This window comes from Falco cherrug, chromosome 4 (assembly GCF_023634085.1).
Source record: "Falco cherrug isolate bFalChe1 chromosome 4, bFalChe1.pri, whole genome shotgun sequence".
Lineage (NCBI taxonomy): Eukaryota > Metazoa > Chordata > Aves > Falconiformes > Falconidae > Falco > Falco cherrug.
In genome coordinates, this window is record NC_073700.1 from 44,317,588 (window position 1) to 44,343,843 (window position 26,256).

Consider the following 26,256-nt stretch of genomic DNA (forward strand, 5'->3'; position numbering starts at 1 on the left):
AAAGAAAACACTTTAAAAAGGAAAAAGGAGGAGGAGGGTTTGACATGTATTTTTAGTTGCTTAGCGCAGCCCTGAAATATTTTGGCAGCCACTCCCTCCGCGTCGCAGGCGGCTGGTGTGTAACTATTCCTGTGCTGCCTCCCCGGCGAGGCACAGAAGTTATGAGTCACCGCGGGGCGGCCAGTGGCACCAGCGCCTGACATGGCCCCATGGCTGCCAGAGCAGCCACCAGCACGGCCACCACTGAAAAGTCCCGGGAAGGGCGTGGGGAGGGTCTCCACGGTGGCCTTTGCTGGGTGCCCCCCAGCCCTGCCCGTCGTTCTGGCCGGGACACGCTCGCCCTGCCAGGCTGCGCACAGCCACCCACGCCGGCAGCCAGGCCCAGAACTTTTTCCTCCTCTCTGGTTGTTGCTTTTTATCTCGCTCCTCCCTGTTTTGGAGGTGGTGGTGGTTTTTTTTTTTTTTCCCCCCCCCTCAGCTGCAGCTCACCTCCCCCCACCCCTCTCTGTGCTGCTATGGGGCAAGGTTGAAGCACACGTTGCTTGATGGTCCCAGACACTCGCTTTTGGGGCAGAAAGGCTCAAAGCCACCGATGAGCATGTACCAACACCCAGGCTTGATCCCACACTTGCACAGAGCCATCTTCCACCCAACCTGCTGCCACATGGGGCCGACTGCCCTCGCGGGGGATTGTGCCACAGCTCAGGACAAAAATGTTCCTGCCAGAGGTGGAAAAAGGAAGGGGGGGGGGGGGGGAGGGGAAGACAAGCAGGGAAGGCTGCTAAAGCCTGTGGTTGTCATTAAACAAAAGCAAAACTTAACGAGCTCCCACCTCTGTCCCCAGAGCTCTGCCAGGAGATAAGGCATACTTGGAGGACTCTACCCTGAGCCGAAGCCAAAGCTCCCATTGTTGCGGTGAAGATTTATCTGGCCAGAACAGACCTTCAATCCAGCCAGCACCACAGTTGCTTCCTTTTTCACCCAGGCAGCTGGAACACATGGCGTTTCTGCAGCTGGAGGGACTTGAAAGGGAGGGAGCAGGTTGGGAAGGGAAAGTCTGACACAGGGCTCGGCCTGGGCTTTGCTCAAATGCCACACGGGTGTTTATGCTGAGACCAAGTTTCCAGGAGGGAGGACACATGTGCCCCGTTCCCAACGCCTGGAATTGGCTCCTTGGTGGAAGCTAGCTTGCCTGGGATGGGGACTGAGTGCCGGCACTGCCGGTTAATGCCTCACGAGGAAAGAAGGCCACAGAAAACATGTGGCTACCATTAGGAACCAGAGATGGAGCCTCTCCTTGGGGATTCATCACTTATACCGGGGGTCCAGCACGGGTTTAGGCAGCAGCCAGCTGCAGGAGCGCACGCGGAGTCGGGCAGGGCTCAGCACTGCTGCAGACAGAGAGGAAGGCATTTCGTAGAGGTTGGTGATTTATTCCTACTCACCACTGCACACAAGTTCTATAAACATTAAAAAAATAAGTATATATAAAAGCATGTTCTTTACTCATTTTCAACACAGTGGTGATGGCAGAGTAGGCTTCAATACAGGAATTCAAAATAGGTTGCAAACCAAAACCAAACCAAACTCAAAAAATCCATTCAGAAGAAGTCACAATATCAGCTTGTCCCCTAAAATGAAGCTATTTCATCCTTTCAGGGGGTTGAGGCACAGCCAGAGCCTCTGGCTTCCCCCTGTGCCCCCATGCAGGCACCCCATTCAATTCAGCCAGGATATTTTGCGGGTGCATTTTGCTCCTGGGACCCTGGCACCCCCGTGGGATGGAAGACTGGATCAACCCGACCTGGGAATTCACGAGAGCTTTAACTTACAGGGGTGGGGGGACATGCTCGCACACTGGTCTGGGGGACATGCTCACACACTGGTCTGTGTCCCCAGGGAAGGATAATCAGTGACTAGAAAAGGGAATGACAAGTACGTATAGTGAAGTCAGTCGCTAGGTACCAGAAGAAATAAGCTTGAGAAATACTGTCAGGGTTCAGGAGGACTTTGTGTCACAGGCACAAGGGAGAGAATTTTCAAAGCGGGGAGAAAAAAAAAATAAAATCAGCAGCTAGGTTGCTTTTCAGAAAAAAAAAAATTATCCACCCATGAAGACTAAGGGGCACATCGGCCTTCTGCAAGAAAACACAGAAAACCCTTTCCTGTAAAGGAAACCTCTAATCTGAAGTCAAATTAGTAATAGACTAACTGGGAAAACCTTTTATCACAAAGCTCCCTTGGAAAGAACCCTTGAAGGCCAATGCAATGTTCATCCTAAGTTCTCCTTCAAGCCAGAAGACAGGAGACAGAACTAGCTGGCCAGAAAAAGAAGATAAGCAATAGCTTAAAAGTTTGTTGTTTTTTTAAAAAAAAACAAACCCAAACCCTTAAGACTATTCGTGTAAAGATACAACATCCTCAAAGTTCAGTGTTTTTAAACCAAAACACTTGCACCTGTTACAAATGTGACAAGTTTCCCAAGTTTCAAGTGTTAAAAAAAAAAAAATATCCAACCAATCCAGAAAGTGTGTGCCTTCGTTCTTATACCACTGTACAGGATGATCTTTTAAATTAAACCTGGTGACCCTGAAAAATTAAATAGTATTTTCACCCTCAGGAGAAGGCAGAACTTCAGTCCTTACCCATGAATGACTTTTTTTTTTTTTTTTTAAGTATTGCCAATGACTTGTTGACTACAAGGAGCAAATAACTCCCCTTTACCAGATTAAATTGCGAGGGGCTTCCAAACGACACGATTCGGGCACTGATCAACTGGCGGAAGAGTAGAAAGGTAATGCTTTTGAACACATGGCAATCCTGAGGTGACAAAACCAAACAGCGGTGCAGCACTGTCCTCGGCCAAGGCGCAGACAACCTCTCATTGCTTTGCCGATTGTCTGCCTGGCTTTTTTTCCTGCTGGCCTCTTCCACTGCCTGGTATTCCTCGGCCACGGCCACCAAACACACCTACGGGGCAGAAAGAAAGAGCGCAGATGTAACAGCATCACTGTAAGCCAGCAATATCTCCCAACCGCTCAGAGCTTCACGGTTACTCACGTTTTACCCGAACATACGCCTATTTTCTAGTCTTACAAGCAGTAACAGAACTTTTCTATTTCTCCCTTGTCAGCTCCAGACCCTGCAATTACGAGGTGCATAAACTTATTCCCCCACACCAGCCCAGCAATACCTCCCTGGTGTGTTAACGTGAGAGCTGTGCCATCATCCTAAACTGACGTTAACTTCTTCTCTCCTATGAAGACAGGCTGAGCTGGGGTGGTTCAGCCTGGAGAAGAAAAGGTTGTGGAGACCTTATAGCAACCTCCGAGTACTGGAAGGGGGCTCGTAAGAAAGATGGAGTCAGACTTTTTAGCAGGGCCTGTAGCAATAGCACAAGGGGTAATGGGTTTAAATTAAAACAGGGGAGATGTAGATGAGTTATTAGTAAGAAATTCTTCACTGTGAGGGTGGTGAGGCTGTGGCACAGGGTGCCCAGAACAGCTGTGGTTGCCCCATTCCTGGAAGTGTCCAAGGCCAGGTTGGATGGGGCTTGGAACAACCTGGGCGAGTGGAAGGTGTCCCTGCCCGTGGCAGGGGGTTGGACTGGGTGGTCTTTGAGGTCCCTTCTAACCCAACCCACTCCATGATTTGAGAATTCTCCTGAAAAATGGAACCAAAGAAGCAATACCACATGTTAAATCCAGTGGGATGAGTAGGTGATACTGCAATCCCTGAAACCCATAAGGGCAAACCAAAAGCAATGAAGAGGACAAATCTGTTTGAAGAGCGCTCAGCTACGAGCCGCAACGGAGTGCTCCAGCGCTGCGGAGAGGGCGCTGGGTACAGCACGCCACCAGGGAGGCAGCAGGAAGCAGGAGGCTGCATTGAGACCCGCTGCAGACATACGAGCATCCTTGTACCCAAAAGCTGTGGCTGTCTTTGTCATGGGAGCTGCTGAGCCCACCCCCACTCTCCCCTCCCTGCTCAGATTCATCCCAAACCGAAAGCAATTCTTGGCAGTTGTTTTTATCTTGGCATGCAAGCGATAAAGGGACTCTGGATCTACCCTGCCAACCAACCTCCACACAAATGGCAGAACCCAAAGGAGACCCAGTCCGGGCACCAGGCAGAAAAGCTTCTCTGGAGCCCTCTGCTCTGGTTGCCTCATTGAGGCGATGTGCCTAAACCAGAGGCAAAACAAAAATAATTGCTCCTAACCCTGCAGTGCTCGGGATGCTCGCAGGGCTCCAGCTGCTCCCAGCAAAGCCGAGCAAAGACTGCCATACTTCTGCACTTGGCAAGCCGAGAAGTAAAAGACGAAGGATTACCAGTGTCAGAAACAATAATCCTTTCAACTGTGTGCACAATTATAGCTTTACTTCTGCCTGCTGGCCTCCCAACAAAATTGTCCTGCCTTTCCAACCCCCCCTCCTCCCTTCATGTCTCAGTAATGAGAGCCAAACCTTTTAGCTAATTAGCAAATGCTGAAGCTTCCCTTTAAAATATTCCATCAGCGAATTTAAGCTGCACATCAAAACAGCAGGGAACTCCACCTCAAACAGAGCTCAGCTCTGCTCTCCACAAGGTGGGTATTTCCACAGCAGAGAAAATATTTCAGCTAAAATGTTTGTCCAAATAACCATATCCAAAAAGCTGTTATGTCAAGTGCTTTGGACACTGAAAAGGGAAGGAGGAAAAATAAAGGCGCCTTCAGATTTGTAAAGGTCACTACTGCATGCTCGGAGCTTCCAGGAGGTAGCACAGGCAGCACAAATCGCAGGGTTTTTTCCTCCAGAAGTCCCTGAGAGTTGGAGACGCCATGCGTCCCAGTATGGTGAGATGGCCCCAGGTACATCCCAGCTGTCCTACCAGGATTCCTCACATAATCAAAGCTCAGGGAGCTCCTTAAGGGTGCTCCACAGAGATTTTGCTCATCCAGTGTCTCGGTCCCCAGGACTCCTTTTAAAACCTAAGATTTCCTGGGCCAAACCCGAGTCCGCTGTAGCAAGGAAGCGCACTTGGGATTTTAAGCTCCTACTGCAGGCTAAGCCTGCGCCGACAGCAACCCTGGGGCTGAGCAAGGTGACCACGAAGTGAATCGCAAAGATGTGGCAGGAGGGGCGAGCACGAAAGGAGAGCGACGGCTCTTGGGCTTCCAGCAGCACAGTTTGGGGAGAAAAGAGCAACATACCCCCCAGCTGAAGCACCCTGAGATCACCTAACCCCATGAAGTGGGACAGGGAAGGAAGCATTGTTTTGGTGACCTGTTTCTTCGTAAGTGGCAACCTCCCCTTTTACCAGAAACATGAATTATTTGTGTTGAGCAGGAGGAATACAAACACTCAGATGTTTAAAAAAAAATAAAATCAACAAGTCAGGACATCAAAAGCCTCATTATAATGCCAGAAAAGATGATGTTTTCCTATCACTGCCATGGTCAGAGCCCAGTCTATTTTCAAATAGAATAGCCATTTGTTTTTCCCTTCCTGATGCGCTAAGCTAACAGACACCAGTTTTGTAGGGCCAGGCTCCCAAACTAGCCAGGAGGGGTAGAAACAGCCAAGTTCAGACTCTCTTAAGCTCCTGCCCAACCCCAATAATGAGGGAGGCACATCCCTGGCACAAATCCTTTCTATTCTTTGGCAGAGGCTGCCTTGCAAACGAGGCAAGACACTTGCTCGACTAGATCTTGCGCAGGAGCGGCTCCAGCTTCTCCCAGACACATGGTCCTGGGTTTAAAGCCAAGAAGTGAGAGCCATTCCTTGCACAAGAGGGGCAATTTAAAGCCAGGGATCCCCTTCACCCCTCTCCGAGCTGAAAAACAAACAGGATCATTACCTCGTCCAGCACCTCCAACACCACGGCCCTTCTGTTGCTTCTGCTGTTGCATCCCACCACGGCCTCTGCCCTTGGACACCACCTCTTCTTTCACCATGTCAATTATTTCATCAGGGATACGCAGGTATTTAATCGTGCTGCCACGAATGTAGCACTCTGGCATCCTCCAGAACTTGTCTCCATCCTGTTGGGGAGCAACGTGTTAGGCTATGAACAAAACCCCGGTGCTTTTGTATCACTTTTGGGACATTTGAGTATTTCTGCCACTTCTGAAGCATGTGACAGCTCCACCAATCTTTTCTGAAAGCATTATCTGTAGCTAGTTGCAAAAAAAAAAAAAAAAAAAAAAAAAAAAAAAAAAGGGTGTTGTGGGTTTTTTTTCCATCCAAAACATGTAGCCCTACTACCTGGGTGGGGAGGGCACTGAGCCACGAGCAACTGTGGTTTCAAGTTTTTCCACAACTGCCTCTAACACTCACAGAAAATGAAAGAAGAAGAGGCTGAGGAAACAAGCCCCCTTCCCTTCTTGTGTAAGAAGGGAATCGAAAGCGGGGCTAGAGAGGCAAGCGTGGTAAGTTAAAACGGCTACGAACGAAAATGCAGCTGCAGCAAAGGCGTGAGCATGGCCGGGTTTCTTCTCCAGCAGCCTCAGCTGGGAGTCACCTCACTCCTTCCCTCCTCTGGGGTGTGGATGGAGCAGCAAGGCAGGTCTGGAGCCAGCTGGCTGCAGGGTGTGTGCCACCAGAGCACAGTAAATGCAGCTGTGGAAAATAAGCTTAAAAATTATATGTATATATGTAAAAAAAAGAAGTCTTCAGGTGCCCAGTTACAGAGCAGCTGCCTCTGTGTGTTGTTTAACGCAGTTTTGGGGCTTTCCTAGGACACCACCTATGAGGGCTTCAGCTCCTGCGTCCCGAGTGCAGCTGTGGGAATACGAATCGAGTCTGAAGCTGAACAACAACTCAGCTGCCCATGATGTAACTGGGAGGAGGGATGGGGACCCGCCTTGTCCCGCTCCGCCACTGCAGCCCCGGCTCAGCAGCGGCTCTGTCAGGGTTTTGGCTGCAGATGGGATCGCTTGAGCCCAGCGATTCTCAAGAGGCAGCATGTGGACGAGGCATCTGTCATGTCCCAGGAGAGTGGGTTAAACAAGAACACTTCGTTCCTCCTCTCCTGGGATAAAACAGTCGGTTCCCCCCCTCCACCCAGGAGTTATTTGGGGCACCTCTGCCTGTACCGACAAGTCCTTCGCGCACAAGACAAGACAGAGCGAACCAGCCCTCTTCCAAGAGACACCCAGCAAACCCCACCCTGCCTTGGATCTGCCTGGCTGCTCCTTGGCTCGGGATGCAGGAAGGGATGGAGCCAGGCTCCCTGCTTCCTCGTTCCGGCCTCCCCAGAGTAAACAACCGCCTCCCGGGCCGGGACCGCCCGTCCGCCGCCGCCCCGTGCCATCTAGCGGCCAGTCCCACCAGTGCCACCAGTACAGCCCTGGCAGCGGCTCCAGCTCGGCTTTCACCCAGGCTCCGGAGGCATTTTAAGGTGGGTGGATGCAGAGCTGATGAGTCCGGCCGCTTTGCTGGGTGACTGGATCCCTCTAGATCGCTCAGAGGGAATAAAACCTGAGCCACTGCTCTTCCACAGCAGAGCACTGTGCATAGGAAGCGACATCCCAAGGAGGAGGAGATCACCACCTGTTACCGGCACAGATAAGGCTTTGCTGCCTGTCACCTCCTTTTAGGCCCTCTCCTGCTAAATTCAACAGCGGTTCTTTCCTGTCTGTCCCACCACAACTCAATGTGCGCCCACAAATATCTAACCCTGCTGCTCTGCCCCAGAGGTCCCTCTCAAACCTCGCTCCAAATGTTTACTCTGTCATATTGACATGCAAATGTGCCTCCATGCCCCAACAATTTCGCCCAAAACTTTCCTGTTGTGGAGACAACAGGTATGGGGGGGTTGCAGAGAGATTTTCAGAAGAACGAGGATCTCTCCCAGGGAGCTCTGATGCTCTGGGGCAGGGAAAGAGCAGCGACAGCCAACATCCATCCAGCTGCTGCTTCCCACAGCATATGCTGGTAGGGACAAGACCAGACATTTCTGACTGAGGTCAAAGCCCAAAACACAGATCACAATCTTCTGGAGCAACTTTGGCCAAGGGCAAAAGTACCAGACGGTGCAGAGCCTCGGCGCAGGCAAACAGGCTCCTCCGTTTTGATGTGGAGAGTTAAGAGTGTGAGAGACAAGCACGTTAATAAAAGTCAGCGCAGTGTTTGAAGCAGACCTCACTTCTCAGACAGCGTCTGACAGATGAAGGCTCCATTTGGGAAACCCAGCTCAGCATCACAGTACAGGCTGTGGCACCCTCTCCTGTGGCCCCCATCCCCGCACTGAGAATGCTTTTGCAAGGGGGATGCATGTAGAAAGCCACTCCAACTGAGTGGGTGCATAAGTGCATTCCTTCGTTACGGATATTATAAATAACTATATTATATTTGCATTTCAGGCAGAAATCATGCTTCCACAGAGGCGAGGACCTCTGAGCTATAGTAGAGCTGCCGTGGCTGCACAGCCGGGCACCCTTGGGGACACTGTGCGAGGGCTCACAGAGGGTGGGTGACCCCCTGCCCGGGGCAGAGGGGGGAGCCCAGCCTTACCCGGGACGTGCAGATGACCTCCCGCAGGTTGATGTTCATCCAGTTATCACAGCTCACCAGGTGCCCGTTGTACGTCTCTCCGTTCTTCAACTCCACCAGCTGCAAGAGACAGGAGTGACGGGGTGCTGGTCTAGCCCCGGTACAGGGACCTGCGCCGGTGTCACCCGCACGGCACTGGTGAGCCTGAGGCCGGGGCAGGCTGCAGGCCCGGGGCTGGGCCGTACTGCCGGTACTCACCATAGGGTGGTTCTGCGCCGTCTTCAACAGGGACAGGGGCAGCTGCGAGAGGGGAAAAGAGCAGAGAGGCCTCAGGCACCACCGGGAACCGGAAAACTGACCGCTACACCGGGCACGCTGCCCGCGGCGGCGGGCAGCGCTGAGCCCAGCCCCCCTCCCGCGGCTCCTGCCCCCCCCCCCCCCCCAAGCTCCCGGCCCAGCCCAGCCACCGCCACTCACCATCGTGCCTCAGTCGCGGAGCCGCCACCGCGCCGGGCGCTACCGCTCAAACCGCCCCCGGCCCCGCGCGGGGCCAATCAGAGCGCGCCGCGGCCCGGCGGAGCCAATCAGAGCGCGGAACACGGCATCGGCCGTAAAGCAACGCCGCGCCTCCCGGTCCGCGTCTTTACGACAGCGCCGCAAATTGAAGAGCGGAGCGGGAAGCGGTGTCGCATGCAGTGCCCTGCGCCGGCTTCCCGGTGGCCCCTCCCGGTACCCGCGGATCCAGGCCCTGGTTGGTGCTCTCCCCAGGCCCCCTTCCTGGGGGGAGGACAGCCCTGCGCGTGGGTCAGGCTGAGCGTTTTGTGACGGTGTTAACCAACATCCACCGGAGCCCCTTACAGACTCCTCTGGGCCCGGGAGGCGCTGCTTACTGAGGAAGCGGCTTTGGGCCCAGCCCTTCCCGAAGCCGCCTCCCGCTGAGCAACTTCCGGCCCGACGGCGGAAGCGGCGGGTATAGGCCGCTCTAGGCGGCGGGGCGGAGCGCGCTCGGTGGTGTGGGGGGCCGCTCTAGGCGGCGGGGCGGAGCGCGCTCGGTGGCGGGGCGGGGCTGCTCTGAGTGCGGGGCGGCGGCGGCGGGCCGGGACGGAGCCGTGATGGAGAAACCGCGGCGGGCGGTGGTGGTGACGGGTACGGGGCGGGGGGGGGGGGGGGGGAGCTGGCAGGGGTGGAGGGGGATTCTGAGGTGGGAGGTGAGGGGAGAATGGGGGAGCCCTTCACTCAGGTGGGCGCGGGGGGCCTGTCCTGTCAGGGGGTGCCTAAGTAGGGGGTGGGGGGCTGTCCCCTGTGTGGGGTGATAAGCGGGAGCGCTGGGGGTGGAAGGCAGGGTCTGGGGGAGCACAGGGGCTGCAGTGGGTGATGGTACCAGGGGCTCGGGGGGGGGTGGTGCTGTTTGGTGAGGGGCTTTCCTAATGCTTAGCCAGTCGGGGAGGGGGAGAGGGGCTTTGGGATCCCCCTCTTCCACCCCTGATCCTCCCCCAAGGGTTTGCTGGTTGGGGGAAGGAAGGGGACGGAATCCCCACGGAGCAGGATGAGCGGTTGAGGCGCAGTGGGGGCCACTCGCTCGCTGGCTGCCCCGTCCGGAGCCGTTGAGGTGTCGAAGCCGTGATCCACATCGCTCACGCAGCACGGCCGAAGCGCCTGGGGGAAGAATAAGTGAAGGAATGAAAGGCCCCAGCTTCGCAGGCGAGAGCTTGTCAGGCTCCTTTGCCCGGGGTACAAAGGCCGGCTGGCTTGATTTGTGGGGAAGGCAGTCCTGTGACAAATGGGGAACTCGGTGAAACTATTCAGGGCTCCCCTCGGCAGCTGAAGTTGAGGCCGTTTGAATAACCAGTGAGGGGTGCGTTGTCGTTGATGCGCTGGAGCGGTTTTAATTGGAAGCCAGTGCCTTTGCAGAGAACAGTTGCGGAGAGCGAGGAAGCAGGTGGCAAATTCTGCCTTTCCCAAACCCGTATCTAGTGCTGAGCAGCTGCGCTTGCTTGGTGGTGACTAAACAGAAAACTTGCGTCAGTAAATACTCTGCTGCTTGCAATACTTCTCTCTCTTCTTCCCCCGTTTTCAGGGGAAGTCTGTTTCTAAAATGCATTGGTTATCTTGTCAGGTCTACCCGTGTTTCATAATCTGTCAGCAATGTCATGCTAAATTCCTTTTTAAAACTAGGAGAGGTGGTGTGTTCCCGTTGAGTTACGAGCATGTACTTGCTGAGGATAAGTATTACTCGTGCACAATTTCTTTTTTAGAACTGTTTAAGGAGATAATCCCATAAAGATCTCTGCAGCTGGTTTACTGCTAATGAGCCTTGGAGGGCCCTATTGTGGATGCAGAGGAACTCCTGGGCATGCTCGGTGGAGTTTGCTGCTGCTGACAAAGTTGCTTATCTTCTGTGAAAGAGATAACACAGGGGATCTGTCTAGGAGATGAGTCAGAGGAGCAGTAGCCCACAGTTGTGTTCGTGCCAATTTGCGTTTGGCTTCAGAGTGAGAGGGGTATGTTAGGTGCGTGGGCACCTGTAGAATTTCAGCCTTCTGGTAGCTGAATTGTTAAAAAGAAATCTATGTGGTTTATTTCTTTTGTAAGACTGTTAGGTTCCTTTAGGAATGAAACCTGGCAGGTCGCGATTGTGCATTTTGATGACTTGACTTGTTTGCCTGTGCTGCGGTCATAGAGACAGAGGTTTGCTCACAGGAGGACACACCTATATTTTAATTTTGTGGAAACCTTTCAAAGATTTATTTTGGGGAGATACCGACGCTGGTTAGGTTCTAGGAGATCCATTGGTGTGGACATGCCGATGCTGTGCAAATTCCTTACGTCATCGTGTGCAGTATAACCTCAGACTTAATGTTGATAGCAAATACAATGTTTCCATTAACGTGTCATATAATATTTGTAGTCCCTCTCAAATCCTTTCATGAGTTAGAATTTATGTCTCCTAATTGCATTAGGCTCATAGGGTAACTCTGACATTTTAAATTAAAGCATATTGACGTTGCAGCCAGATAAATTGCTTAACCTTTCTGTGCTTGCTCAGGAAAAGATGTTATGGATTACTAGTTAACTCTAAGTTATTCATTAGGAAATGTAGACGTGGTGGGAATTTTTGATAATGCTATCATAACCTTTGCTGCTTGGTGTAGGTGGGTCATCAACTGTGTTGCTTATTTCCTTGTAAGATGTAACTGACACTATCAGAGATCTTGGTGAAGAGCTGAACAGAGAAGAACTGTTTGAGACAGGCTTGTCTGCGTTTGTGGAAGCATCTGCTGTGGGCTAAAACAATCAGGAACAGAAAATCCAATAATGATTCTAATTCTGTGACATTGGTCAACTTAGCTGTTAATAGCAAGTTTTTCTAACCTGGTCAGGAAGGAAAAGAATATGTTTCCCCAGCATCTGTTGGGAAAAAAAAAGAGTATCTTCTGAGGCAAGCTATTGTTTTCCTTCACAATAAAAGGTGTATAGTTCAAATATTTCCATGAAGGTCTCTTATTTAGTACTTGGGTGTGAAGTAAATAAGGATTGGGCATTAGAAGAAGTGAGTTTTCTTTCAGGATATGTAAAGCAGGAAAGCACAGGCTGCTTTGCAACTTGTAAGTTTAGTAACACCTGTAAGGGTGACTTCATCACAGAATTCTTACTTCTCTTCCAGGGTTTGGTCCGTTTGGAGAGCATGCTGTTAACGCCAGCTGGATTGCAGTTCAGGTAATGCTGTGACTTTGTTCTTAGCGAGTTAAGAGAGCCGTGCTGATAACGTATCCATACAGATCTTAGTTTGCAGCTCTTTTATAACTTGTCTTCCCAGTTTATTAACTGAAACCAGCTCGCTCCAGATATCCGGATGGTCAGCTGGATAATGTTTTATTCACTTCTCGGAAAACAATCCCTTAGCTAGTAGAATTTAATGAGATTGAGTTAATGTAGCTAAGGCAAGTAAGGAATTCATAGGCTTACTCCCTAGGTTTGAAAGATGTTAAATGGGGCAGGGAGCCTGGAATCTTCCTCTGCTGTAGAGAATTAAAAATAAATAAACAAACAAACCCAGAAGAATTGTTATGTTTTTCTCTCAGTTCTAGCTTCAATCTGGGGAACTTGGTTAACCTTTAAGCCAAGTCTCATCCACAATAAGACTTCCACCTGGTAGCCTTGTGGAGTCGAGCGTGCCGCGGAGTTGTCCAACATGGCTCTGAATATCAGGACTCTGACTCCACGGCAAAGCAGCTGCTGCTGCCTCTGTTCTCCCCTTGGTTCCTTCTGCAGCTGCCGGCCTTGGGCAGTGGGCTGTGGCAGGTGAAGCAGGAGGTGTGGGGGGATCAGGCAGTGTTTGTGGCTGCGGAGCCAGCCCCCTCTCTGCTGAGAAAGCAGCAAGTGATGCTCGACTGGCGGGGTTGGACCTTATTGGAGCCAGGAGTGCTCGAGAAGGGTCGTTGCTCCAGCAGATCGTACACGCTCGAAAAAATCAAGTTTATACCACTTGTAGCTGTGTATCTGCGTGAGCATGTTCGTCTGTAACGCCGATAGGTTCACAAGTGAGGCAAGAAGAAGAAATCACATTCATGCTAGATGCTAACCTAAGGTATCAAGGCTGCTTGTTGTAAAAACATCAGCTAGGGACAGTGCTGCCACATTATCCTGCTTCTTCCTCATTTGGCACTTGTGGATGTGGTTTATGACAAAGCTACTGGGAATTCAAGGGTACCTTTTAGTACAGTTGCCCAGGGAATTAAATCTACTTTTCTCCCTGATGCATCTCTCTTCCCTTCAGGGCTCTGAGATTAATATCTTCTTTAGAATGCTTTTAAATTAAATCACAAACTCTCATCAATTACAGTCAACTGATGTCCAGATGTCTAATGTGTTGTCTGATATAAGAAGACGAAACCTTTGCCTCCAAGAGCCTTTTGGAAATGAATACATTTGAGTTAGGGTTTGCTTGGTTTAACTTTGGGGAAAAACGCAAGCTGTGTACGGGGGGGGGGGAAATATGCACGTTACTGAAATTTAGTGGTGAGGCTAATTGATTTGGTTCGTTCTTCCTCATGTAATGTCAGTTATTGTAAGCCAGCTACTTTTATTCTAGAGGAGATGGACAAAAAGGTATTGTGCTTCTGGAACAGGAAGAGTGGTGGGTATTCTGATGTTGCTTACGCAAACAAACCTGATGTATAATTCCTATCAAGAGAAATGGCGTGTTGTTCCTTCAGCCCAGCAACTCGAGGCACTGATGGCTGCTCAGCTGCATCGCTGATAGATGAAGTAATCACGTGCATTTTAAATTCATTTTATGGGCTTGGGGGTGTTTAGAGAGTATAAAACTAGAGTTGGTGGTGTGTGATGTGCCGTGTTGGAACCCATCTTCCCCTGAGTCGTGTTTAATAGCTGATGGCTTCTGACTAAAATCATCAACTTTGGTGCAGCAGGGAGGATTTGCCTTTCCTCACCCTGTCTCAGCCCTGAGAGGCCCAGACAAAAAGGAACAGCATGTCTTTGAGCACATGCGAGTTGGGCATTGTGCAAGTTTCAGACAGGGGACTTCATGGAGCTGAGTGGACACAAAGGCGTGTCTGAGTTTCTGAATCCCAGACAGTGTGATCTGCATTTTAATAGAAGAAAAATCAATTAAACAATCTTTGTAAATCCTTCCTAGCTTTAGGGCTAAGGTAGTTCTGGTTTATTACATCTTTTATTATCCCACATCCGGAGGATAAAATTCTCTGCTTTTCTTTCCAGTCCTCTTTTTGGTTTTATTTGGTTTCTTATGTAGAACGTGGATATGGTATGTCTTTTCCCTTGAACTGCAGTGGATTTCTAATGTAGCTGTTTGGTTTTGAAAGCTAACTATTTTTACATGTGCGTACCTTAGATAGTAGTGGCGGTAGCAACCTAGTAATGTGAAGATGAAATGTTCAGAGGTTTTTACACGTGGGGAAGAGATTTCCTATAAATTCAGAGGGAAGAATAACTTCTTTCTGCTTTCTTTTTTAAGGCTTACAGTAAAAATATACTGTGTTAATGTGGATTTGCTGTTCTGCGTTTTCATTGTTTTGGTATTTTATTGGAGGAATTTTTTCAGCTGCAGTTTTCGCTTGGGAGGGACCTTCCTTGCCAGAAGAAGGTAATGAAACAGGCTTTCTGTTCAGCGCATTTTCTGGCCTCCCCGGTGTGACTTAGGTGTAGACACAGGTGTGCCCTGTGGACTGTGAAGCTCACGGGCTTCTGCCTTCATCCCCCCGGAGTGCTTCTGGCTGAGCCGGAGGAGGAGGACAGAGGTCAGAGTGCATTTTGACATTACTAAGGACAATTGCTGTCAGGGTGTCTAGACAGACCTGATAAGGATATTAAAGGCTCACAAAGACGACCATTGTTGAGGGGTCAGGGAATCGGTCAAACATGTTCGTTTTTCTGTATTTGTCAGGTATACAAGGCTGTGGGTAATAAGTTGTCTGGGGGCCAGCATACATCTTTATTATTGAATGGAAGCGTGCGAACGCTGTGTTTGGTTAAAAGAAGGTTGTGAATTTGTAAAGCTGAGGTTTAACGTGCCTGCATTTGGAGAAGGTAGCTGGCACGGGGGTGGCGCAGCTCATACGGCCCGAGGTTTCTTACTCGCTCTAGATGCTCGTTCAGCACAGCCGGTAGAACTTTCTGTGATCAAATTCATCTTTAGGAGCTGTTTCGCGCTCTTTAGAGAAGTGATGATGAATTCCTACCAATTAACACTCTGGAGATCTTCAACTTGTATTTGTGTTTCGCGCTCTTTAGAGAAGTGATGATGAATTCCTACCAATTAACACTCTGGAGATCTTCAACTTGTATTTGAATATTCTCATTTGTAAACTACTTACTTTATTAACGCACTACATAAACCAGCTAATGTTTTGAAGGCAGATTTGTGTAAAGATGTGATGAAACATCACTTAGCATCCATCTCTGGTAATGAACTTCTGTGTGTGCCAGACACTAATCAATACAGCAAGCCTTTAATATCAGACTTGCCCTCAGAGCCAGAGCAAGTGATTTATCATTGTTGTTGCTCATATTTGCTGGTCCGTGAAAGTCTTACTCTTGCTTTTGCTGCATTTTTTAGCCACCTTAAATCTTGTTACACTTTGGTCTGTCCGTACAAGTGTGAAAGGTTTTTTTCTTGGTAGAGAAACGACTGATGCTGATAACTACAGAAAAAAGGATGCTCAGGTACTGCTCACATTTGTATAGAGGAGGTAGGATTGTAATGGGGTAGTCCAAAAACCTCAACTTGTCCTCTCAACTGTCTTAAATTTGAAATAATTTTAAACCTAGGGAAATACAAGTTTTGAAATTGAGTAAGCTTCATTGAAAATAGCTAACTTAGCCTGAAGTTTGCAAGTATCTCTTATGTGAGGGAAAATAAAGCCTAAGAATTGCATGAAAGAGCAGCTCTTGGCTCTGATCACCAAATCCAAACCCGAAATAGAGATAACTTAGCACATTTCAGAATATTCTTGAGTGATTTTGATAGTTTGATGGTTTCTCACATTGCTGTTTCTACCTCAGATCCATAAGAACAAGGGGTTAGGGGTGTGAGAGTAGCAGGTTATTTTCTTGCTGTGCGTGCAGCCCCTTTGATGTTAGCACAAGTAATCGTTCCGAGCTTTTAGTGCCAGTAAGCTTGCATATTTCAGCTGATGTACATCTCGGAGGAGAAGAGCAGCCCCAGATGACAAGCTCCTGCTGTGTATTAACTTGTGGAAAGCTGGGGCTGGTTCTTTTAGCTGAAATGCAGACCTGGTGACGGAGATGCTGGAGCACACGGATCCTGCCTTCAGAGGAAAGGGTGCACCTGCAGCTTCTTTCCAGAGGAGACAGACCTGTGGGCAGACTCTGACTAAGGCTGTGCACTTTATGGCATATACAGTCACTTACTGGACTTGAAAATCAGCTGTAAAGTTTTTCCAGAGTGCCAAAAAATGTTGTCCTCATTGGAAAGAACCTTGGTCTGAGTTAGATGCTGTTGGAAGTCATTAAACACAATAGCTGAAGTTGCTTCAGCTGCTGGAAAAGTGCCTCCCAGTGTAAGACTTGCATGAGGCTCCTAGGTTTGAGCTCAGCTGATGATTTTAAGAACATGGTTTTTTCAGAGCCTTCAGACCATGTGTGTATCCTTTCCTTGGGTTCTTGAAAGTTTGGGTTTGATGGCTCTGAAAGGTTTGGTTTGGGGCTAGGCTGAAGTACCAAATGGACAAACCTGGAACTGAAGCTTTACTGGTGAGACTAGAGAGTGCTGAAATTGAGACCAGAGAAGAGCAAGGGAGAAGCGGCCAGGACCGTGGGCTGTACGTAGGGGGAACCTGCATTGCTGGGATGAAACTGTGCGCTTCCCAGTCGGGTATACCAGGAGGGAAAAAAGATCTTTCCTCTTCCCTCTGGTTTTAAACAAGTCTTTGCAAGGTATTGAACTGACGCTTTGTGGTTTAAAAGGTTTAAAGGAAATTGCTTAAGTGTATTGCCTGGATATTTGGGATGTTTTCAAGGCATGACTTTAGTTAACATTACAGAGGGAGAAATAATTTACTGCACTAGTTGAATCACTGCAATGGTAACAGCTCGCGTTGCAGAATTAAGTAAAATCTCTCAGGTATAGGTAAAGCTAACAATGGAAACCCATTCTACATTTGGGAAACGGGCTGTATTGTATTCCAGATTCTGCCAAAATAAGACAGATATGTTGAGGAGGGCGTGCCAACGTTGCTTCAGCTTCTCATATGGGGAGTGTTTGCTAATATTTGTGGAGAATCACAGCCTGGTAGTACCGTCACCTAACCCTGAGAGCTCTCGATCAGGAAACAAATGTGAACCTGCTCTCCAGGCCAGCAGTCCTGAGAAGAGGACAAATAAGACTATTAATACAATTCTGCCAATTCTACTTTCTCTGCATCATATGTAGTTCTTTCAAGAAGTAAGTATGACTATATATAAATAATGCAGCCAACCTTTCAAGTGTGGGTGTTGCTGATAAGTATTGTCAGTTAAACGTTGAGTTCTTTGTTATGCACACATCAGAGCAAAACAAACGGTCCTGTGGGTGAACTGTTAACGCAGGTGGAGAGATGCCTTTGTTGTTCCCCGTTATGTTTGATTTGGGGGCTTTTCTTTGCAGTGCTGTTTACAATATACAGCCTGTAGTGTAAGCTGACATTAGTCCTTCACAGCAGACTTGCTCTGCCTTTAAACCCTCCAGAATTATATCTTCTGCTGAGCTCATGCCTGACCATCTTGATTTTGTTCATTTCCTTTATGTTCTTAGGAGCTGGAGAAGCTAGGGTTGCGAGATGATGTGGATCTGCACGTCTATGAAGTCCCAGTTGAATACCAGACAGTGCAAAGTCTCATTCCTGAATTATGGAAAAAGCACAGTCCCCAAGTAAGTGGGTAAAGGGAGGAGGACAGCAAACAGTTGAAACCTGTCATGCTTACAGCAACAAGCATAGTGTGAAGTCCCATTTTTAATGCATGTTCAGATTGGTAGCCCCTCGCTAGATCTTTTCCTCTTTTGTCGTGAGAACATGTGAACGTGTAGAATTTTATAGCTCGAATAGAGCTCTAATTAATGGGAGCAGTGGGTGTGAAGAGGCCACTGCAAAGGGCTGTCTAGACAGCGTGCAGTCAGTCTGTGCCACCTGGGCTGTTCCAGCAGTGGCTGTGAATGTGCCAACGTTCATTTTCAGCCTGCCTAAATTATAACTTAGGCCAGGAGGGGGTGAAACAAGAATTGTTCTGTACTGGACCCACGAGTTCATTGGTAAAATGACTTGTTACAGTGGTATATTACAGGAGCTCTCACATGAAGAACTCCATCAGTCTTTAACTGGGAATAGTGGGCAGTTGCTTTTCTACCGTTTGTATTCTGGTTGATCTAACTTTTTTATTTTCTCTTGTAGTTGGTGGTTCATGTGGGTGTTTCGGGTATGGCTACGACTGTAACTCTGGAGAAGTGCGGCCATAATGTAGGTTATAAAGGCTTAGACAACTGCCGTTTCTGCCCAGGCTCTCAGTGTTGCGTAGAAGGTGGCCCCGAATGCATCGATTCCATTATTGACATGGACACGGTTTGCAAGAGAGTCTCAGCACTGGGGCTGGATGTCACGGTCACTATATCTAAGGATGCCGGCAGGTATGGGATCGATGGGGAAAACAGACTCACTCTGCAGTGCATGTTGCAGTCGTACTCAAATTCATAGGCTTTTCGTGTCCAAATTCACGTTCAAATTCACATGCTTTTCACTTGTCATGGGGCTGGCAATATCATTTATTTTTCAGTGGTCACCCAGTCATCGGGGGTGGGGGGGAATATCTTTTAAGCTTCTTTGTCCTATATTTGATTAAAGTAACCACACAGATGCACAGTACCCAGCTTGTATTCGACTCGTGATTGCAGGATGTTGCTGTAACGCTGAATGATAAGAATACACAGTCCACCCTGTCCTGCAGTTTGCATGCTGTGTTTGTCACTTGTTGCTAAATGAGCTCTACTCTTGTATTTCAGATACCTCTGTGACTTCACTTACTACACTTCCTTATATCAGAGCCACGGGAGGTCAGCTTTTGTTCACGTGCCTCCGCTGGGAAAACCATATAGCGCAGAACAGCTGGGTCGAGCACTACAGGCTATAATAGAAGAAATGCTGGATGTTTTAGAGCATTCTAAAGATGAAATAAATTGTCAGCATGAACACTGAAAGGGGGCAGAAGCTGTCCTAGTATTGCACTTCCATAATTTTCCCTGCTACTGAAGTACTGGGGAAAATGGTCTGAAACGTAGACACCCAGAATTGGAGACTTCAAAAAAGGAAAATTCCACTTCTAGAAATTGACGTTTTTTGTCAAATGTGTGCATTTCAGCCTAGGCAACAAAGGATTCAAAATCTCTTCTTTAAAACACCTGCAACCACTCATTTCTGAAGTGACTGAAGTGTGTGTGCTGTGCTTTATCCAGAGCTTATCTGTCAGCCAAGTGACAGCTACTGACCGGTCTAATACAGCGCAGACAGAAAGTTTCTCATCTGGACCTGGCGTTCAGGTGCAGGGAACTGATAACCCAGTCTTCTAATGACTTGTCTAAAGACTAGACTTAAGTTGAAAGGTTTGCTTTCAGTTTGTTCAGTTTGTTTCCCCTCTTTGTCCCAAATTATAGGTTATAACATCAAAGTACATCTGAAAAGCGTTGGAATGGTGTGTGGGTTTGTCGGTTATAAAACAGCGCTCGGTGGAGACGAGGAGTCTTTGAAATTGTTTTGCTGAAGTGGAAAAATATTTTAGGCACTGATTTCTCACCCCACATGGTCCTAATATTTGTAGGGTCCTCTGTAATGTGCTGGTTAACTGGTAGCTGCAAATAGAAGGGATGTGTTTTGGGTTCCCTTTGTTGTGGAGCAGGAGATAGTTTTGTTTGGTTTTTTTCTTCTTTTATACACAGTGTGAGCCTAACTTGCGCCAAATATTTCCAGATGTCTTTTTTATTACGCTCTCGATGCCACTTTCCTCACTCAAGTCAACCATATACCTCCTGTACAAAACACATTGTTTCATATGTGTATAAAACAAATCATTAGCGGTTAAATAGCTTTGCTAAAGGCCACTTTCTCCGTGGGAGATCTTTATCCTAGATTCTTGGTGCTAGCTGTTATTTTTAAGGTGAAGGCTGAGTAATTTGTAACTTCCTTAGTTACAAATTTTCATTTGTGTTAAAGGTTAGAAGAGTACTGTTTAACTTAAATTCTAAGTTGCCACCTTGATTTATTATAGGTGTAAATATGCAAAAGTGTGGATTTGAAGACACTCTGCCAAATGAAATCTAAAATCTTAAACTTAGTCTCACTGTCTGTAAACCAGAGGCAATTATTTGAAAACTAGGGATTATGCTTAGAATGAGTATTCCAGGCTGTTTATTCGTGTCTCCCTCCCAATGGGAGGGTACAAAGTGCTGCTTCTTGTGTGAACTTTCCCAGTAATTTGGGGAAGTGTACATGCAGGTTCTAAGCAGGACTTTTCAAGTGGTTGACACTAGTCATGCGTGTAGGTTTGCTGCCAAATTACAAGGCTCCAGTGAAAGACGGATGATGTTACAGTGGGAACAGCCACAAAATTGATAATTGATGACCGGTAGGTCTCATTGAGGGGGCCATTTAAATGGAGAGGGTGGTGATTTGATTCTGAGACTTTTACAAATATAAATATATATATATAAAAACCCCAACATTTTGAAATGTTTTAAAATACCATTATTTTCATCTTTCTCATTATGAATGATTCTGCTATACTGTCTCTCAGTGAGAGCTGCCGTTAACTTGCTGTTTTCCAGTAGAAGTCTAGCAACAAAAGAAACACCACTTCTCCTTGTAACCCTGCAGAGAGGACGAAGACATCTGCAGTTGTGATAACTTTGCTAAGGGGACCTGTGTATGAAAATGTTGGGATAGACTTCTGGTTTACCAGGGAAATTACCGCTGTATTTACTCTGCAGGCTCTCCTGGTCAAAAGAGTTTGCCTTCAAAGTAAATATTCTCTTTTGCATTCAGCTATGAAGTAGCACTTGTCAGATTGTCAGCAGGCACGCAGACTTTCTGATTAGTAATTTATTATATTTAATATTTTGTTTTAATTTTTTGTGGTTTGACACATTTTTGCAAATAGTTGAGCTACTTATCTTGTATGTTTATTCCTTTATCTGGTAAAGAGTTTTCATCATCAGTGTACCTTAGCTGCTAAACTTTTAAAAGAGGAGTAATTCACGTATCCTGCTATGTTCGGCAATTAAGTACTTTTTAGTAATGCTATTTAATTTACGTGTAATGTAGTTGTGAACAACACAGGGGTGGAAGATCAACAGTTTAGCGAGACCATAACAAAAAAGAGTATGGGATTGAAGCGGCTGTAGGAAGGGCTGTTTGGTCCGGCGGTGGGGAGGGTTTTCTGCTGGCTGTCCCTCCCCTTGAGCAGTGAGGGCTGGAGCAGGTCGCTGGTCGGGCTCTGGTGGTGATAAATGTCTCTAAGCGAGATGTGCCATCTCTGTCTTTGTCAAATGTTTGTGCTTCCTTTGAGCATCCAAGCGGGCAGCCTCAGAGACCCCCCTGGATGTGGCTGAGGAGGAGTGGCTCCAAATTCATCTGGGGAAGGTAGACGGCGGCGGCTGTGTGGAGAGAGCAGGTTTCCACGCTGGTTTATTCAGCCTGTTCCACACCTGTAGATACTTTCTTGGGTGCTCTCTGGTCTTGAGCCAATTTCTGTGACTGCTGTTCATCTGTGGACTGCAGTGGTTGACCTATGTGTCAGCGTTAAAAATCTCGGTTTTGGAAATACTTTGCCTTGGGCGTCACTTTGAGCTGTGCGTTTCCTTGTAATCTGTTCTTGTGAAGCTTCCGTCTGATCAGTTTCTTAGAAAACATAATTTATTTTATAATCTCTTTGAGGTTTTGAGAATTAGTCCCCAGAGATTATGTTTGTAAAGGGTGTCTTGGTGGTAGAGAAATTTTGTGTAGTGAAACTTCTAAAAATGGCATTAAACTAATTTTATTTAATCTGACCTAAATTAAATACTTTTGGTTTTTTGAAAGTTTTTTGTTAAATTCATCAGTTCATAATGCCTTTCCAATAGGTGGATATTTTCTTTGGAAATATGTCAAACTGATGCAGAGCTTCAAAAAGCTGATGTTTTGTGTCATGCTTACTATCTGCTTTCTCTTCCAGATCATCAATAAATAGGATTTGCTAATTTGCACTGACTGGGAGACCTGTTGCCAACCACAAAAAACTTTGTGCTAGTGAGTAAGTGTAGGAAGTTCAGGTTTAGTGTTAATTACTGTGCCTGCAATTTGTAAAATGTAAAAGCTGGTAAAGTTTTTAGAATCCTGTGACTGCAAAATTGTCTCTGGGATACGCTTCACGGAGAAACGGGGGTGAGAATATTTTATGGGGAAGAGAGAATTAGGGAGGTTCCACTGTATCGGGTCTGATGTCATTTTATCTGCTTGCCAACAGCTTGGAGTAGGAACTGGCTAACGTGTTGGTGAAGTTTGGTGATGACAGTGTAATTGTTGCAGTTACTGGATGCTGCGGAGGATTTTGGGGAACTCCAGATACTCGTAAACTCCTTCATAATTTGGCAACACTGCTGTCAGGAAATATTTCTTTTGAATTAAACATGGTAATCTACATTATAAAACACAGCAAAAAGAAACTGTGAACTCGAAAGTTTCTTCATAAAGACTTGTGGGTGACTTGATGGTCCTTATGGGTCCCTTCCAACCTGAGATATTCTGTGATTTTATGGTATGGCTGAAGGTGAACACCCGTTGTACAGAAGCTATTTGTAATTTTTTTGGCAGCTTTGGAAAAGATGATGGAATCTCTAAGCTCATACAGAGCAGCTCACACTTATCTGGAGTATTCCCCAACCTGATGGCTTCCTCCTAAATGTGGTAGGCATGGGAAAGGATGAAAAGGTCATGAAGATGGTTAGAGGTGTTGAGTGTGGTTGTGACATGAGGCTGCAGCCAAGAACTGCTGAGCTTCCAGAGTCCTTCCAGGAGGGACCTGACTGAGCGTGTTTAAAAGTTTAAGACTTCATGAAAACTATCCGGTTGCTCTGCTTTCACCCCGAAGAGGAGGGGGATTCAAAAGCAAGGCGTCTGGAGTAAATTTGAGATAAATGCTTCCTGGCTGACTCCTTGCGGAAACAGAGAAGGCGTTTGCACACAGCGTCGTGCTGCAAAGCATAGCCTGATGCGATGGGTACTGCCTGCTGCCCGTAGCAGAAAAACAGCCTCATTGAACCAGGGCTCTGAGCTGATACGTCAACTTTATCTCCGTAGGGTTTGTGCAGCATGTACCGTGGTAAGTCGGGTAGGAAACCGTGCTGTTTGTATTTACTTACCTAGACAGTTACGCTTAGATGTAGCATTCAAACTCCCACCTGTCTCTCACTGTCCTGCCGGATGCGCAGGCAATATTTAACCTTTTAGTGCCTCGGTCAGCTGGCAAAGGGGATTATTCCAGGCCACTGTCACACAGTGCCATGCCTGGAAGAAAAGCCCGGGAGCTTCCAGGCTTGTAGACTCGCAAATGGACAGCACAGACTCCCAGTGTCGTTATTTTTGTTAGTGAAAAGTCTAAATAATCCACTGAAGTTTCTTCTGATACTCAAATAATCTTCATGTGAAGGAGTGCATGATTCATTGACCTCACATGCAGGCTTCCTTACGAAACGTATAAAAGGAACGGCAGGAGGAGGAGCTTCTTAAAACCAAAAATGTGAAAACCATATAAACGAGTTGAATTGGTAATTCCCAGCTAACAGGAGAGCTAGCGCTAGGCTAAAGCGGCGATTATGGTCTGGCCATGTTATTTCATGGTTTAACTTGTTGTGACTTGTGCATCTTTTTTAACTTCTAGGCTCTTTCTAACTCTCTAACCACACAGCTGATGCTCCGGCACTTCTTCGAGCGAGTGGTAGTGTTTGGAAGCTGACTGGATTGTTTAGACATAGAAAGTACACGTGTATTTGGGAGTTTTAATTATGATTTTCAGATTCCATCCCACAGTGCAGATAATGAAATTGTTGGCAATTAATTTGTGCGTACTTTCACAAAGTGACTTCATTCCTATTGTCTCCTTCAATATGCTATCCAATAATATTTTAATGAGAGGAATTTGAGTTCCGAAGGCTTCCTTTCAAACTTATCTGTCAGCTTGAATAAAACACCCCAAGTTGATAGCATAAGTACCCGTCTTGATGTAGATGGATTTGTTATTTATGCACCAGAAACCCTAACATTTTGCAGTATAAAGTGCACTTTTTCTTAAAAAAAACCCTTGTATTCATGTCAGATTAGTGGCTTACATGGTGAAAGTGATACTCTGCCAAACCTCCAAAGCTGAGGATATTGTTAATTCTGCATATTAATTGAAAGCTGAGATCCACTTCTGCTCAGTCTATTTTAAGACAAAGTAGAGAAGAAAATGCCTCCCCCTAGATAGGAATTAAATATAGGAAATGAAACTACACACTGCCCTTAAATAAAACTCTGTGCTACTTAAATACACGTTTCAGGTTTTCTATTGCACCAGCTGCTTAAATCGCAAATGTTTACTTTGATTAAACAGGGAGTGCCTTGTCCTGTGCTGGGCTCACTTTTGGAAAGCAGAGTGGTGGTGATGGGGACAGACGAGCCATTTGCTCGTAAGGTGGAGGGAAAGGCTGGGCTTTCAGCACCAGGAGAAACTGCTGGGCTCGGTCAGTGGCCCCTTGATCCAAGGATGCTCTTCAGAAACTGCACTGAATTGAGTTCTCGAGGTTTTCTGACACCTGCTCAGACCCGACAAAGGGAAAAAACAAAGTGTTTGCTACTTCCTTGTCACTCTTGGTTGGGTTGGCCCAATTTGTGAAGGTTGTCTTGTCTCTTCTTCAAGGTTAGGTGTTTCATTCGGATTCTGTTATGCATGTTACAGTGTCACTCAGCCTCTCGGGTCCTCTGTTCGTTAATTGTGGTGAAATAAACAGTCGTCTGTCTGGGTATCTCAGGTGTTGCTGATCTCATGCTTACCAGGACTCTTGGAGCTACAGTTCTAAATCTGTTGGGGCTTCTGTTTTTCCCAGTGTGTTCTTGCAGTGCCTTGTAAAACCAAACAATCTAGTGTGTCACTAAAGGGCTGTGTAATAAAGAACCGTTAACATTCTTTCAGCTTGCTATTGCTAGACTGGACTTTGTAACTGAAAACTTAAACTGATGTTTCAAAGTAAATAAAAGAGTTTAACTCTGACTCCTGGTTGTCTTTAACAGTTGTGGGAAGAAGTAATTTTTAAAGATGCCTTTTGTAGGGTGGTAATTACTTACCAATGATCACAGACTGGCCAGATAACGGCGTATTTGGTTTTATACCATCCCTGAAGCACCTGCTGCCGTTGGAGATGAGCCCTGGGACTACACGTCCTGTGTAGCTCTCGTTTGGAATGGGAACAGATGCTGGCTAGGCTCATTCTCTCAGACCGTATGTCTTGGATGTCTGAGTAATTTTATTCAGAAAAGTATTTGGAAGTTTTCTCTTGCCATCATCATGTATGTGTGTTTCTTTTATGCTCTTTCTTTGAGGTGAATTTTCCAGCCCTAACTTAGACCACAGAGCCTAACAGAGCAGCAGATGCCCTTCTAAACAGTGTGCTGCACCGAAATATTTAACAAATTTTATATAAACTTTACTACTATTAAGATACAGAGGCCTGAGGAGCGTGTCCTTCCCCTGATTCAACGGAGACTCATCAAAGCATGCAGCAGCACAGTTAGTTCCTGAGAGCCTGTAATCCTGACACCTTTGGGGAGCAAAACCTCCTTAACAGTTTTGATTCGTGAGTTTGAGACTTGCCCATTTAATTCAGAGCTGGATAATTCCAGGAGGCAGTGGTGAAAGGATCTGATTAATCACCCCCCCTTGTACAGGGGCTAAAACCCACCAGTTTTGCTCAGATTTTTTTAAATTTTTATTCAGGAGGAAAGGCTTGATAGAAGCCCTCTGAGTCTTGGAGAGTTTGGAGCCACAGTCTTCCAACAATCAGTTGCCTCTGTGCATCCTAAGCTGGAATTGGGACAAAACGCACTGGTTTTATCCCCTCTCCTCCCCGTGGTGTTACTTTAAAGAAACAAAAATAACTCTTCCTTCTTCGCTCTTGGATGGGGTACCTGTATAGCCCAACCTGCGCACGTCAGCAGCTCTGGGATCCGCAGCAGCGGGAGCAAGA

General features: G+C 47.2%; 2 protein-coding genes across 5 annotated transcripts; one reads left to right on the top strand and one right to left on the bottom strand.

Moving 5' to 3' along the window:
* Positions 1 to 1,484: 1,484 nt before the first annotated feature.
* On the bottom strand, positions 1,485 to 9,388 carry LSM4 (LSM4 homolog, U6 small nuclear RNA and mRNA degradation associated). The gene is made up of 5 exons (XM_005444269.4): positions 8,955 to 9,388; positions 8,736 to 8,777; positions 8,499 to 8,597; positions 5,842 to 6,025; positions 1,485 to 2,970 (listed from the first exon to the last, which is right to left on the bottom strand). The coding sequence occupies exons 1-5, from the start codon at positions 8,955 to 8,957 to the stop codon at positions 2,882 to 2,884; spliced, it is 417 nt and encodes a 138-aa protein (XP_005444326.2). The 5' UTR covers positions 8,958 to 9,388; the 3' UTR covers positions 1,485 to 2,881.
* Positions 9,139 to 25,283, top strand: PGPEP1 (pyroglutamyl-peptidase I). Of its 4 annotated transcripts, none has more exons than XM_027812664.2 (5): positions 9,139 to 9,228; positions 12,142 to 12,194; positions 17,773 to 17,889; positions 18,407 to 18,639; positions 19,012 to 25,283. In XM_027812664.2, the coding sequence occupies exons 1-5, from the start codon at positions 9,168 to 9,170 to the stop codon at positions 19,202 to 19,204; spliced, it is 657 nt and encodes a 218-aa protein (XP_027668465.1). In that variant the 5' UTR covers positions 9,139 to 9,167; the 3' UTR covers positions 19,205 to 25,283. The 4 variants fall into 4 exon arrangements, with proteins under 4 accessions (XP_027668465.1, XP_055562916.1, XP_027668466.1 ...); XM_055706941.1 differs by lacking the exon at positions 9,139 to 9,228 and adding an exon at positions 9,520 to 9,623; XM_027812665.2 differs by lacking the exon at positions 9,139 to 9,228 and adding an exon at positions 9,926 to 10,208.
* The last annotated feature ends 973 nt before the right edge of the window (positions 25,284 to 26,256 follow it).

Coding starts and splice junctions, on each gene's coding strand:
- LSM4 (XM_005444269.4), bottom strand. Junction 6,026..8,498: donor AGGTCATCTGCACGTCCCGG/GTAAGGCTGGGC, acceptor GCTCCCCAACAG/GATGGAGACAAGTTCTGGAG. Junction 2,971..5,841: donor TGTTGGAGGTGCTGGACGAG/GTAATGATCCTG, acceptor TCTGCCCCGTAG/GTGTGTTTGGTGGCCGTGGC.
- PGPEP1 (XM_027812664.2), top strand. CDS start 9,168: ATGCAGTGCCCTGCGCCGGCTTCCCGGTGGCCCCTCCCGGTACCCGCG. Junction 17,890..18,406: donor GGAAAAAGCACAGTCCCCAA/GTAAGTGGGTAA, acceptor TTTCTCTTGTAG/TTGGTGGTTCATGTGGGTGT. Junction 18,640..19,011: donor ATATCTAAGGATGCCGGCAG/GTATGGGATCGA, acceptor CTTGTATTTCAG/ATACCTCTGTGACTTCACTT.